The sequence below is a fragment of the Silene latifolia genome, chromosome 3 (genome assembly GCF_048544455.1).
Source record: "Silene latifolia isolate original U9 population chromosome 3, ASM4854445v1, whole genome shotgun sequence".
NCBI lineage: Eukaryota > Viridiplantae > Streptophyta > Magnoliopsida > Caryophyllales > Caryophyllaceae > Silene > Silene latifolia.
Window position 1 is genome coordinate 66,699,257 of NC_133528.1, and position 14,674 is coordinate 66,713,930.

The 14,674-nt window shown below is 35.3% G+C and overlaps 2 protein-coding genes across 3 annotated transcripts; both read right to left on the bottom strand.

Moving 5' to 3' along the window:
• Positions 1 to 582: 582 nt before the first annotated feature.
• LOC141647696 (small ribosomal subunit protein mL104 (rPPR9)) lies at positions 583 to 4,698 on the bottom strand. 2 transcript variants are annotated; one of them, XM_074455993.1, is made up of 2 exons: positions 3,045 to 4,698; positions 583 to 951 (listed from the first exon to the last, which is right to left on the bottom strand). In XM_074455993.1, the coding sequence occupies exon 1, from the start codon at positions 4,639 to 4,641 to the stop codon at positions 3,097 to 3,099; it is 1,545 nt and encodes a 514-aa protein (XP_074312094.1). In that variant the 5' UTR covers positions 4,642 to 4,698; the 3' UTR covers positions 583 to 951; positions 3,045 to 3,096. The 2 variants fall into 2 exon arrangements, with proteins under 2 accessions (XP_074312094.1, XP_074312095.1); XM_074455994.1 differs by lacking the exon at positions 583 to 951 and adding an exon at positions 2,759 to 2,927.
• A 2,119-nt stretch (positions 4,699 to 6,817) lies between these two features.
• On the bottom strand, positions 6,818 to 7,504 carry LOC141649170 (secreted RxLR effector protein 161-like). The gene has a single exon (XM_074457866.1). It carries the CDS (start codon positions 7,502 to 7,504, stop codon positions 6,818 to 6,820), a length of 687 nt encoding a protein of 228 aa, XP_074313967.1.
• Positions 7,505 to 14,674: the final 7,170 nt, after the last annotated feature.

Sequence of the window (14,674 nt, forward strand, 5' to 3'; positions counted from 1 at the left end):
TGAGGTTGCTCGTGGCCAACTTATTCTTCATCATCCTGCCCTTGTTACTCTAGTTTTCTTTGTTGTAATTTTACTTTTAATAAATGTTTATGTAGTCTTTAAGTTTGGTTTCGATGTACTAGTTTTGCTAGTCGGGCTTCTAATGCCCCTTAGTCGTCTAGCTTGTTATGTAACTTTTGGGGTATTATAATTACCCTTTCTCGCACTGTCAAAAAAAAAAAAAAAGTTAATTCTATTGAAATGAATAGAGTTGGAATGAGTGGCGGGTTCGGCCAAACGAAAACTGTGAAATTCGACATAAAAATACTAGGTAATACAGCATTACAGAACATCGATACTTGTATTTTGTGTGTTTATTGATATGATATATGATCTGATATTTTGTATGCTGAAATCTCAAACCCTTGCGCTAAAAGGTCCTTGTACAAAGCATGAATGAAGCCTGAAATATGGAACAAAACACCTATTGGGTGGGATACTGACCATCTTACCCACCCATAATCATGGTACCTACAGCTTTCATTACAATAGGAAAAAAGGTAAGAAAAGCAAAAGGGCATGGTAACTCTTCTTGCAATAAGATTTTGTGAAACCATCCAATTAAGGAAGCCGCTTATTCTCCAACTCTGCAAGTCAATAATCGTTCCTAAACAAAAGCTCGGTGCACGTAAACATTTTGTTGTAATCCCAAATTCATCACTTTAACATCAACTTACGTGCGTCAAACAACTTTTAATAATCAGCTCTCTGCTAAATTGCCAAAATGAAGGTTTATATATAGATAGATTCAGAAAACTTAAATGGCTAAAACACAGCAGCCTGAAGATCTTGAATCATTTTTAATTTAACTGCAACACAGGCATGATAATAAGTTGTCTGCTTTCCTCGGAAGGTTCAAGGGTGTCTTCATCTCATTTGCATTTTGCAATGTTTGATCAACTTTCGTACTTCCTGGTTACAACAAAGAATCAGATGATGGTAGGCGTCAGTCAATCAAATGCTAAATGAAAACTGTATTACAGTAGGTGCATCAGTTATTGTATAAAGCATTTAAATTGTCTTGCAGCCCAGCCATTTGTTTTAGGACAGATAAACGGGTTATACAGGTCATTTCTATTCGAGTCTGGGTCACTTTGATTATGTTTGCATTTGGATTGGGTCCGTCATTCCAAGTTTGGGTGTGCTAATAGATCTATTCATTGAGGGGCCGAAAGGGTAAATATGGACCAACAATACTTTGGTCGGGTTAGATCATAGTCGGTTTGGCTGTTCAAGTACGGGTCGAGTCGTGCCAATTTTGCCAGATCAACTAGAAATTGGAAAACCAATCATGGGAATGCAAGCGTTGCATTCGGCAGAAAACTCCAGTATCAAAATAGAATGAAGCGTTGGCAAAATGCTTAATCAAAAGATCTGGTTTACATAAGGATTAGCAAACTGCTGCTTTTAGTCTTTTACCAAAGAAGATGCAGAAAAATGCGGGAAAAAAAATACCGAGTAGTGATTTTCAAAACCTACTGACATTCAGATCTCCAGAAAGTAGTAGTACTCTGCAACATACTGTTATTATATAACAAGATTGATGTTTTCCCGATTAAACATTGAACCAGGAGATAACAAGCATAGAAGGAAGTATGTTTTAGAAACTAAATTCTTACAAGTACATAAAATTTTTATTTCGAAACGTTTTTATGCAAAATCTCAAAACATAATTTAAAAGCTCAGACCTATATGTTTAAGCTCTAGCAAGTTAAAAGTTTCAAGATAAAATTGGCTGCTCAAGGGAGACCTGCTGAAATTACACTAATGGTGTAAGCCATAAGACTGAACATGGAATTCTCATATTTCATAAGTTCACCATAACTCCTTGCCTCAACGGCTTTTGCAAAGAGGGTAGGATGTACGCACCTCAAACATTGTATACAAAATACTGCAGTAAAAATTCTGGTTAAGATAAGTGGTAGGTGGTACTGTGGTAGGAGATTGTACCCAGAAAGAATTTTGTATCAGGATTGTATCGATAAAAGTCTGGTTTCATTTTCATACCTTACATTAAAAAAAAGTAATAATACCAACTTTGCAGATTTTGAAAGAACATGATATAGTTTGATCCAAGTTCAAAGTTCAGCATTTTCGGTTAATTCAAGTTCATAGCTCAAGAATTAATACTAATTTTCATATTCAAAAACTTTTAGCAATAACAATTAACAAAAGGGACAATGGTAATCCAGTCCACCAGGATGTAGAAACTTAAAAGTTAGGTCATTTTGACCCAAAAAAACACCTTGACTTCTATTTTTTGTCAAAAACTGCAGAAAATTGAACGCCTTCTATCAAACACTATCAAATTCATAATTCAAGCAAGAAAAATTCATAAAGAGGGCGCCAACTTACAGGCTTACAGCTATTGTAAACTTAGGATTAAGATTTGCCGAACTATTATTGATGATTCAAAAACCTACTATGGAAGTTGAAAGATGGAGAATAAGCAACAAAGTATACTACACAAAAGACACAATCACACAAGTTCGTTTAACTTAACCACAAGGGTCAAGGGCGCATATGTAATTCAAGTCACTGAGTGTTTATAACTCGTCATTAACTGCTCAGACGCTCGGTGGCTCAGTGCTCATTATTCCTCCCTTGGAAAAAAAAACCCCAAAAAAACTCGACCATAATGGTTTAATGAAAAGTTCACAAACAGCTAAGAGAGAACAAGAACACCAGTACACAATGTACAAGTAGCAAAATGACACACCATAAAAGACGGCTTTTTGAAGTTTTTGACCGAATCCAACTGCTGCATATATGACAAGCGTATTACACTCTGGTCAAGTTTTCGATAAAATGAGACAGATGCTTGACTAGAAAAGGCAATGACAGCATTAACAGCCAGCATATAATGTAGTCACATACAGATACAAAGCCTGTTGAAACGAAGCAGATCACACATATAAATCAAATCAAAACGAGATAAGTCTCAAATGATAAATTAAACATTGCATCAGGTCCAGGCATTATGCTAGAGATCAACATTTACCCACCTGATAAAGAAAACTCCCGCCAACCGATACAAACTAACAGCAGCAATTCAGATCAAAATGCCCGACGCATCGTTTTCTTCGGCTTCTTCACATAACTCAAACGAATCTTCCTAAGCTTTTTCCTCTTCAATACCATTTTCTCAGGCAACGTCAAACGCTTTTTACCCTTCTTCACAACCTTTGGCTTCTCAATAAACCTAGGGTCCACTTTGTAATCCTTACGCTCAATCTCAACCCCATTCCGAACAGCCTCATTGAAAAGATTATTTGCCTTCTCCGCTCGATTATGCGCATACAATTTCCCTATCAAAAGATCATAAGACTTAACCCCAGGAGTACAACCATCCTTCTTCATCTTTCTAAACACACTCAAAGCATGATCAACCCTCTCAATGCCACAAAGAATCTTTAAAAACCCGTAATACTCCTTCTTATCAAGAGCATCACCAAACCCGGCCGATTTCATCCTATCAATCATCTCATCCCCCTCTCCAACCCTAGCAGCCTGATACAAACTCCTAGTAAGCACAAGAAACGTAGTGGCATCCGGAAGACACCCCCATTCTCCCATCCTCGAAAACAGCTTCATTGCCTCCTCAGTCTTCCTAATCTTACACAAATTCGATATCAAAACATTAAAAGTCTCGGTATTCCTGGGAACACCAGCCGCATCCATATCAACCAACAAATTGTCAGCCTCAGACTGAAGCCTAAAGGGGTCCTTCTCCCTACAAAGCTTACAAACACAATCAAGTATGGCATTATACGCAGTCGTACCGATCTCAAAACCACCTCTATACATCTCCCTAGCCAACCTTTTAGCCTCCTCAAGCTTACCATCAACACACCAACCTTTAATCAACATATCACAGACATACTCATCAGGGAAAAACTCGTTAGCTAAACCCTTAACCATTTTCTCAGCATAATTAGCATACCCATGTTCACAAAGCTTACTAACAACATAATTAAGCTTCTCCCTATCCCTAACAATCCCGTATTCCTTCTCCATCTTTTCGAAAAGCGACACCGCCTGCGTTGCTCGACCGGCTCTAATAAGCCGGTCCACCAACGAAGCGAATGTCTTGGACGAAATGACACCTTTACCCTCAACAAGAAAATCATCAATAACCTTAAAATCCTTCCTACGACCAAAATAATCAACAAAATAAGAGTAAACCTGATCATCAAGAGCGAAACCGGGGGATTTGGAAGAAACCCATTTGAAGAAATCTAAATTGGTACGACCAGCAAGTGCGGAATTGTTGAGAACTTGAAGGATGAGTTGAGGGGTAAGAGTGATATGAGAGAAAGAAAGGTCGAGGCGTTTAGATAGAGAGAGGGATTCAGAGAGTGGTTTGAGGAGCTCGGAGGAGAGGGAAAGGGCAATTTGGTCATTTGGGGATTGGGGTTGGGAAGAGTAGGGTTTAATGGAGGTGAGGGAAGGGAAGAAGGGTTTAAGGGATTGGAAAGAAGAGGGAAGAGGAGGAGAAGGAGAAGGAGAAGGAGAAGGAGAGAGGGATTGAGGTAGTGTAGATGTGAGGGTGCGGTGGAGGAGACGGCGGAGGTGGGGAGATAGGCGTAGTGATATCGGCATGATTGTGGGAGAGATGGAGATGGAAATGGAGGGTATTGTGAAAGGAAATGGCAATGGAGGAGAGGTTTTGTGGGTTTTCTAATTATACAATGGGCCCAATTGCCTCACTAGCCACTGCCCAGTAGCCACTCCACGCTTGTTCACTTACTCGTATCGATCCCGTACAATGATGCGCAGTATTTTGAGTTTTTATATTTATAGTGTATTATATTTATCCTTTATAAATTTGCACTCATTAATATTTAATATTTTACTCCATTTTATTTTGATACATGAAATAAAAAAAATTAAATGAAAAACAAACTAATCAAAGAGAACTAAGTTAAGTTGTGAATTGTTTTTTAATGAATTTGTTTTTATCACAAAGCTAATGGAGTAGTAAGTATGTGTCAAGTTATTATCTGCCATAATAATTATTGCATTACTGAAAAATTTAGCAACTTATAGTCTATAGTTTAATAATTAATACCAATTTTATTTTATTTTAATGAAAATCATAATCATGAATTTAATTAAAATATTAGAGTTTAATTATAAGAATGTATTCATTAAAACATAAAAATTTAATGAAAGAAAGTTTACTTATTTCCTTATTTAAGTAGATGTTTTTTTAAGGAAAAACTATAAGAGAGTTTTTATTCTCTTAGTAGTAAATAAAAGGGGGAGGGGGATTTGGGACTTTCAGTTCACCCTACCAAAACCGTATACCCGATACTACGGCTTTAGAAACCATAACATAGGTTATAAAATCACAATTTTGGCAATACGGCACCGAATCGGTTTAAACGTATATCCAGTTTTCGTATAACCCAATACAATTTTAGGATGCTCGTTGTTCATATTCTTGCCTCTACGATAAAACAAGTAAAAACAATAATAACATGTTTACTCCTTACAAAAGTTAGTAAACTACTAATACAAATTTAGTAGAACTTAATTTTACTACTGTAAAATAAATTACTGATTAGTACTAAATTAAGGTCGCAACAATGAAATGCAACCATTTAGTAAGGATTTTGAATCTCATAGCGACCGTAAAGCTATATTATAAAGTAATTAGATAGATTAAGAGTTGACGCTGCACCTCATAAACTTAAATTTGATGCCAGGTTACATGTTCAAATAATCAAAAAATTTGAAATACATATTACATATGAATTAGGAAAAAAGAAAGTGGTCAAAGTAATGTGATTATGCTTAAATTATTTAATTTGTGTGTGATTTTTTCTTTTCAAAAACCATATTAGAAACCGTATATCCGTTTTCGTTTTGTCCGACAAGGACCCAATATCATTTTCTAAAAATTGTATCGTATATACAGAAATTCGTATTACATATACGAAAATTCGTGTAATAAAAACCGCCTACCGTATCATATTCGTATATTAAAACCATATCATATGTTTTTGCTCAGCCATGGCTTATACTCCTTCACCCACTCTGGTAACCATTATTGACCATGCTGAAAGTTTTATAGTCTAAAATAACATGTTCTAGTCTCATAATGAACATGTATAAACTGAATGCGGAAGCGATAAAAGAGATCGATTACTTACCTCCAGCCATTGCTTGAAATAATTAATCCGTCTTAATGAATAACCCAATTTCTTATGCCCCAAATCTGACTTGGTTTCCAAACCCTCGGCCTCACAATTTAGATGGTGTATTTTCTTAATGAGGTAGGCTCAGTGAACCCTAATCAGAATAAATATGTTCCCCTTATATAGACTCTTGCCATCAAAGAGTCAATTGAACAGTTTCCTAAATTGTGAGTGGTAACTTATGGGAGATAATAGTGGAAACAGAATCCTAGGTAAATTCCACCATACAATGGACCAACTTAATTTCAATAAAATAACTTAATTAAATATTAATAAAATACTTATTTATTTTATGGAATATCTTACATTCTCCCACTTGGTCCATTTAACAAGAGACATAACATATGGATCATGGCGACGAACTCTCTTAGAGCAAGAATTAATCTTCCATGTATCACAATATATCAAGTCACTCACACCACACACATTTAACTTAATGAGTAAACCCCATGTTTACTCGAGGTTCAAACAAAAATGATATTTCTCAACATAACTTTAATAAATATGCGCATATAAATCCAAATGAGAAAATATCCAATTTAATAAAAGTTTCTTACAAAAACTTAATGAATGTACTACATGATGGAACCAAGTCCCATTCTCACTACATGATCCTTGAAAGTCTTAATTGGCATGCCTTTAGTCAAGGGATCTGCAATCATCAACTCTGTGCTAATGTGTTCAATGATCACTTTCTTTTCTTGAACACGCTTCTTTATGGCTAGATACTTTATGTCGATGTGTTTACTTCGACTTCCACTTTTATTATTCTTAGCCATAAACACAGCAACTGAATTATCACAATACATTCTTAGCGGCCTACAAATAGAGTCAATAACTCTAAGCCCAGATATGAAACTTTTCAACCAAACACCATGTGAGGTAGCCTCAAAACAAGATACGAACTCAGCCTCCATAGTAGAAGTAGCCGTCAAGGTTTGCTTCACACTCTTCCATGACATAGCTCCATCGGCTAGCATAAACACATATCCTGATGTGGATTTACGTGAATCTATGCAACCAGCGTAGTCAGAGTCGGAATAACCTACTACTTCAAGATTCTCAGTCCGTCTAAACATAAGTATGTAGTCCTTAGTACCTTGAAGGTATCTCAACACTTTCTTTGCAGCCTTCCAGTGATCAAGACCTGGGTTACTCTGATATCTTCCTAACACTCCAACCGCATATGCAATGTCTGGTCTAGTACAGACCTGAGCATACATAATGCTACCAACAGCTGAAGCATATGGAATATTCTTCATTTGTTCACAATTGGTACTACACTTGGTGAACAATCTATCATTCTGAATCTTTCAAGTACTTTATTGATATAGGCCTCGAGATCTATCTCTATGGATCTTAATGCCAATGACATAAGATGCCTCACCCATATCCTTCATATCAAAATTACTTGAAAGGAATTGTTTCACCTCATGTAGCAACCCTTTATCATTGGTTGCTAGCAAAATATCATCCACATACAACACTAGAAAACAAACTTTACTCCCACTGACCTTAAGATATATACATTGATCTATTATATTTTCTTCGAAACCAAATGAAGAAATAACTTCATGAAATTTCTTATACCATTGACGGGAAGCATGTTTTAAACCGTATATGGACTTATTTAGCTTACAAACCAAATGCTCACCATTTTTAGAGAAGAATCCGTCAAGTTGTTTCATATAAACCCCTTCCTCTAAATCACCATTGAGAAATGCTATTTTCACATCCATCTGATGTAACTCGTAATCAAAATGAGCTACTAATGCCATGACAATTCGAAAGGAATTTTTCTTTGATACGGGAGAAAAAGTCTCTGTGTAGTCAATTCCTTCCCTTTGAGTGAATCTTTTAGCAACGAGTCTTGCCTTATGTCTCTCGATGTTTCCAAGTGAATCTCTTTTAGTCTTATAGACCCACTTGCACCCAATAGGTTTTACACCATCACGCAATACAACGAGATCCCAAACTCCATTAGATGCCATAGAATTCATCTCATCTTTCATAGCATTCAATCATAAGTTTGAATCTGTAGAACTTACGGCTTGTGAAAACGACATAGGATCATTATCAGCTCCAATATTATAATCCAATTCTTGTAGATATACTTCATAGTCATCAGGAATAGCCGATCTCCTTTCACGAATAGATCTTCTTAATGGAACTTGTTCATCCTCATGGTGAACCTCTTCCTCATTATGATCTACCATATTTTGATCGACATTTTGTGGAATTTCTATCACTGGTTGTGTAACACTCGATTGAACTTGAGGAATGTGAATGACAACCAATCTGTCACTTGAATCAGAGGGTGGAACTTCATGATGATCCCTCTCCAGGACAAAGTCCTGAATTAGGTCACTCCCACTGATCAAGTCATTCTCAAGAAATTTAGCATTTCTTGATCCACAATCCTTGTACTATGAGACGGACAATAAAACCTATAACCCTTAGACTTTTCGGCATATCCAATGAAATACCCACTAATAGTCCTGGGATCAAGTTTCTTTTCTTGTGGATTATATACTCTCAGCTCCGACGGGCATCCCCAAATGCGTATATGTCTCAAACTCGGTTTCCATCCTTTAAATAGCTCAAAAGGTGTCTTAGACACAGCCTTGGAAGGAACCCGATTTAATATATACGCTGCCGTCTTAAGAGCATCAACCCACAAAAATGAAGGAAGTTTAACATTACTTCTCATACAACGCACCATCTCAATTAATGTCCTATTTCTTCTTTCTGCTACACCATTCTGATCTGGAGAACCAGGCATAGTGTATTGGGCAACAATCCGATGCACTTCAAGAAATTTAGCAAATTGACCAGGTGCTTGTCCGTTCCCAGTGTATCTACCATAGTATTCACCACCTCTATCAGATCTCACAATCTTAATGCGCTTACCGCATAGGTTCTCTACTTCAGCCTTAAAAAATTTAAAGGCATCAAAAGCTTCATCCTTAGAACGAAGTAAGTAAAGATACATATAACGTGAGTAATCATCAATAAAGGTGATAAAATATTTTGGATCATTAGCGATCATGTCCGGACAACAAATATTCGTATGTATGATTTCTAATAGGTTAGAACTTCTCTTTGCACCTTTCTTAGACATGTTAGTTTACTTACCCTTAATGCAACTAACACAAGTATCAAAATCAGTAAAGTCTAAAGTATCAAGTACTCCATCCTTTACTAATCTTTTTATCCTCTCAATGGAGATATGTCCCAATCTCCGATGCCACAAAATAGAAGAATTCTCATTCATAATACAACGTTTTAAACCAGCATTGACATGCATAGAATTATGAGTAAAATTATTTTGCAGTTCAAGACGACATAAATTATCAGACAAAATACCATAACCAATAATTTCAGAATTTCTGAGAATACTGAATCCAGAGTCTGAAAAATTAAAGGTAAAACCCAAAGGTACAAGTCTTGATACTGAAATCAAATTTCTAGAGAAATTTGGAACATAAAATGTCTTTTCCAAATGCAAAATAAAACCACTACTTAATATTAAGCTGCATGTCCCAATGACATCCACATATGAACTAATCTGGTTTCCTGAATAGATTGAAAGTTCACTGCCCACTGGTTTCCTTAGGTTTGTCATACCCTGCAGGGTATTCGAAACATGGATTGTAGTTCCAGAATCAATCCACCATGTATTATGATTAACATTAACCATATTAGATTCATAACAAACAAACGCATGAAAATTACCTTTCTTCTTTAACCAAGCCTTAAACTTAATGCAGTCTATCTTCATGTGCCCCTTCTTTTTACAGAAGAAACACGTAGACTCCTTCTTAATGGCTAGCTCAGCTGAAATCTTTCCCTTTCCCTTATCTTTAGTGTGATCCTTTTGCTTCTTTGATGAAGAAGCAATAGTAAGGTTCACCTTTTCACCTTCCTCCATTAACAATCTGCCCTCCTCTTGAACACACATGGCCATAAGTTCATTAATTGACCATTTATCCTTATGTGTATTGTAAGAGATCTTAAAAGGAGCATATTTTGGAGGAAGAGTGCATAAAATGAAGTGCACAAGGAAAGAGTCAGACATGGTAACTTCGAAAGTCTTAAGTTGGGCTGCAATATCCCTCATGCGCATGATATAATCACGCACACCTTTAGTCTCGGTGAGCCTCAAAGATGAAAACTGCATTATTAAGGTACTAGCAAGAGCTTTATCAGAAGTTGCAAACTGTTCATCGATGGCCTTAATTAGATCTTTAACTTTAGTATGCTGATCGACAGAACCACGAATACTAGCACACATTCTGGTCTTTATGAACATAATGAAGAGACGATTAGATTTCTCCCACTTTTCATAAAGAACAATTGCTTCTTTAGTGCTTTCTTTAGTTACTTTAGGTGGTTCGTCTTTCCGAATAGCATAATCAATATCTAATCATCCTAACTGCAGTAGCATTCTCTCTTTCCAGACCTTATAGTTATCACCATTCAATTCAGGAACGTCAAATTTGACATCAGTAGAACTCCCAGGTAAAATTGCTGCAAATATAATAAATAACATGCTTATTACAAAAATTGAGACTTAAAATTAATCATGCTTTACCAATGTAAATCATGCTCAAATATGAATCTAGAGACATAAAACTTGCCTGTGGGCTAAAGTTCTACTCAATTAGATACATAAAAATTTAACTTTATGACGATACTATCAAATCATATACATCTCTTAACTCCCGTGGGTAGATTAAGAAACAAGATTCAATATATCATCCTAATTAGTCCTACAAATACATACAACAAGATTCCTGTGGGTAAGTCTTTTACATACGACTAATTACAAATAATGTTTAGTTTCCGCATGTGATTCCAAAATAAAATTTTAATTAATTAGAGATGATGTGGCTATTCTCTAACTAATAAAATTTTGAACCACTCGACATTAAACAATAATAAATTTAATCTATATACTCAGCTTCATGTATATAGAAACTTATATGACCAGAAATTTAACTTGGTCTAACTCAACAAGAGGTGACATGAATTACACCATGTATACGCAGTACAAGATTCACATGCTCCAAGATTGACATAGCTAAGTTAAGCACATGAAAAATAATAATAAACTATTCCACAGTAATATATTCCAAGGCAAAGTTAGACTTTAACTTTGCAACAAGTTTGTTGTAATCATAGACATAGTGGCTCGTAAAACAAAGAGGAGACTAACAAACCATGAAAAACTAATTTACATCATCCAATAATATGAATGTCCCAACAACATAAAATTTAAAACCCCTCCAAACATTTAATCAGACGAAATCCACATGGATTATCCAGCAAGAAAAATCGGGGTGAAGAGAGACTAAACAAGGCAACATGAATTAACTAAGCAAGGCAGAGGCGATTATTCGCTCTGATACCAACTGAAAGTTTTATAGTCTAAAATAACATGTTCTAGTCTCATAATGAACATGTATAAACTGAATGCGGAAGCGATAAAAGAGATCGATTACTTACCTCCAGCCATTGCTTGAAATAATTAATCCGTCTTAATGAATAACCCAATTTCTTATGCCCCAAATCTGACTTGGTTTCCAAACCCTCGGCCTCACAATTTAGATGGTGTATTTTCTTAATGAGGTAGGCTCAGTGAACCCTAATCAGAATAAATATGTTCCCCTTATATAGACTCTTGCCATCAAAGAGTCAATTGAACAGTTTCCTAAATTGTGAGTGGTAACTTATGGGAGATAATAGTGAAAACAGAATCCTAGGTAAATTCCACCATACAATGGACCAACTTAATTTCCATAAAATAACTTAATTAAATATTAATAAAATACTTTTTTATTTTATGGAATATCTTACACATGCTACCTGCGACACAGTGGCACTCGCCCACGGAGTGCCCCGAAAAGGCATGTCATGAGTTTGATACCGATTTGTAAACTTGTAAAACCGACGAAATGGTTGAAACGAGTTTTCAACTAGGAGTCGCACAAAATTATTATGGAAAATTTGAAAACCTTCTAAATCAACTTTATGTCATGCCAGATTAAGCACGTAGTAAAATAATACGAGGACTAAAGATAAGATTCTCCTTGGCACTCTATATATTGATTCACTCTTACATGCCAATGGGTATAGACATTCGGTAATATATTATTACTGATTTTAAACATATTAATAAGAACACAACAATATACAATAACTCCAAATGATATAACTGTGTTAAAACAATATAATAACTACGATATAATATAACTATAATAACGGTGGCACTTCTAAAGATAATCTTGGACTGGCTGGCGGTGGAGCGATATTCCAAGACGAAATAGGTAATTTCATATCCGTTTTCTACTTCTCTTATGGTATCTACACATCCACGAGGGCGGAACTAATGGCTTTGCTAGCGAGATTGGAGCGAGCCAAGCAATTCCGTATCAATAAATTGGTAGTGCAAATGGACACTGAGACTTGTGTGAAATTGGTTTTGGTTGACTAACTTTTCACTAATAGTCTTAAGTCGTTGATCGTGAAAGGCAAGGAGTACATGATAGTTGGAATTTGGACTACTAAGCTACCTGTGCTAACGATTTACTCACCAATTAAGGAGCCAATGCTTCAACAAATCTTGTCATTATTGATGATCCACCATCAGAATTTGGGTCCATAATCAGTAAAAACACTGGTTTTTGAACCTGTGCACTGCACGGGTGGAAACGAAAATTATTATTAAAAGTAACAACTTACATATTTTTTGGATTTAGTAAATTATTAAATCTTAGAAAATTTCACTTTGTCTACTACCCATACACTTTTGATATTATGATTTTTTTTTATTCGAAATACTATGACTTTTTTCTCGACTTTTGATAGGTTATTGGCAAATAGTCGAAGTAGGCAGTTGAGGTAACTTAGACTTGTCCAAATTGAGCGAATTTGAATAACCCTACCTGACACCCAAATTCAGGACCAAAGCTTGATCTGAACCCGAATTGTGTAAAATAATGGATAAGTAACTCCTTATATAAAACTCCATTTGTCCCACTCATTTGTTTGCTTATTCCATTTTGGGTTGTCTCAATCAATTGTGTGCCTTTATATTTTAGGAATGCCTTTGATAAGCAATTTGATACTCCACACTCAATTTGATTAACTTGTTATTTAATAATTGACCCTCTCCTCTTTTCTTGCCATTTGTGTCCAAACTAAAGGCAAACGAATGAATGATCGGGACGAAAGGACTCAAGGGAGTATGAAACTTCATATTTTATTTACCGAAGTGTTATTACACAAACTGGAACTATTGCAATGCGACACATGTTATTTTCCTACCCCGTTGACGTATCAATGTTTACGTTCTCATACGCATTTAAGTAAAGATGTATAAAATGGTTTTCGTACCCCGTTGGCATATCAATGTTTACGTTCTAAATTCTAATACCTCATCTTAAACTTAAAACGCATCAAATAAAATACATAGGGCAAAAGCATAATATCTAGGGATTAATAATAAGCTTGTCCAATCCATCCAAGTACGGTGTTATTTAACCCTATCTTAAGAAATACCAACTATGCATTTATAATGTGAAGTATCAAAATGGTGGTAAATACAACCATAACCGTTGTGAATTTCTACGTCACTAGTTTTATACCCGTGCAAAAAATGCACGGGTCGTAATAGCCAGTGAGGATCCTCTGTCTCATTTGGTGTCACATTATATGTGTCACACCACTTAGCTTCTAACACCTCAACAAATTAATATATATATTGTAATATTTTATTTTGCCACAAGTGATATGTCGAAATGTAAGTGGTGTGACACACACAATGAGACACAAAAGTGGGACAGAGGATCCTCACTGCGTAATAGCATGCGCCATCAGATACATGAACATATAATTGAGCGTGATTAAGTGTTCAATACTGTGACAATATAAATAGTCCATATTTGGAGATTCCAATATTTGATAAATATTAGATTTGAATATCAGATAATAAACAACCGTATTTTATTAGAATTATAAAGGTATTTGACATGTTAGACCCGTTGAATGTATGTAAATTGTAACATTTTATGTAAATTGTGACATTTTAACTTATATTTTAAAATAAGTAATTAAAATAGGAATAGAAGATAAAAATAGGAATTGAACTGGGGAGAGAGGTAATTAAATAGAATAGGAAACATGGAGGGGCCCACATGTAGAAACTCAACAGCCAATCAGAAGTCAAGAAAAAACTTAACATTTTTTTTTCGGGATATCGTTACTGAGAATATTTACATTTCTTTTTTAAATTGTTTAGATTTAATGAAATATCAAAAACTTTAACAAATTTTAGTTTTATTCGTGAAATTTTATTAATACGTAGACAATTTTTGAAATTAAAATCTGGTAGTACCTTACATTTTTTTCCATTTACTTTTATGCTTTTA

Excerpts from the sequence above, each read along its gene's own strand:
- LOC141647696 (XM_074455993.1), bottom strand. The coding sequence starts at position 4,641 with ATGCCGATATCACTACGCCTATCTCCCCACCTCCGCCGTCTCCTCCAC.
- LOC141649170 (XM_074457866.1), bottom strand. The coding sequence starts at position 7,504 with ATGAAGAATATTCCATATGCTTCAGCTGTTGGTAGCATTATGTATGCT.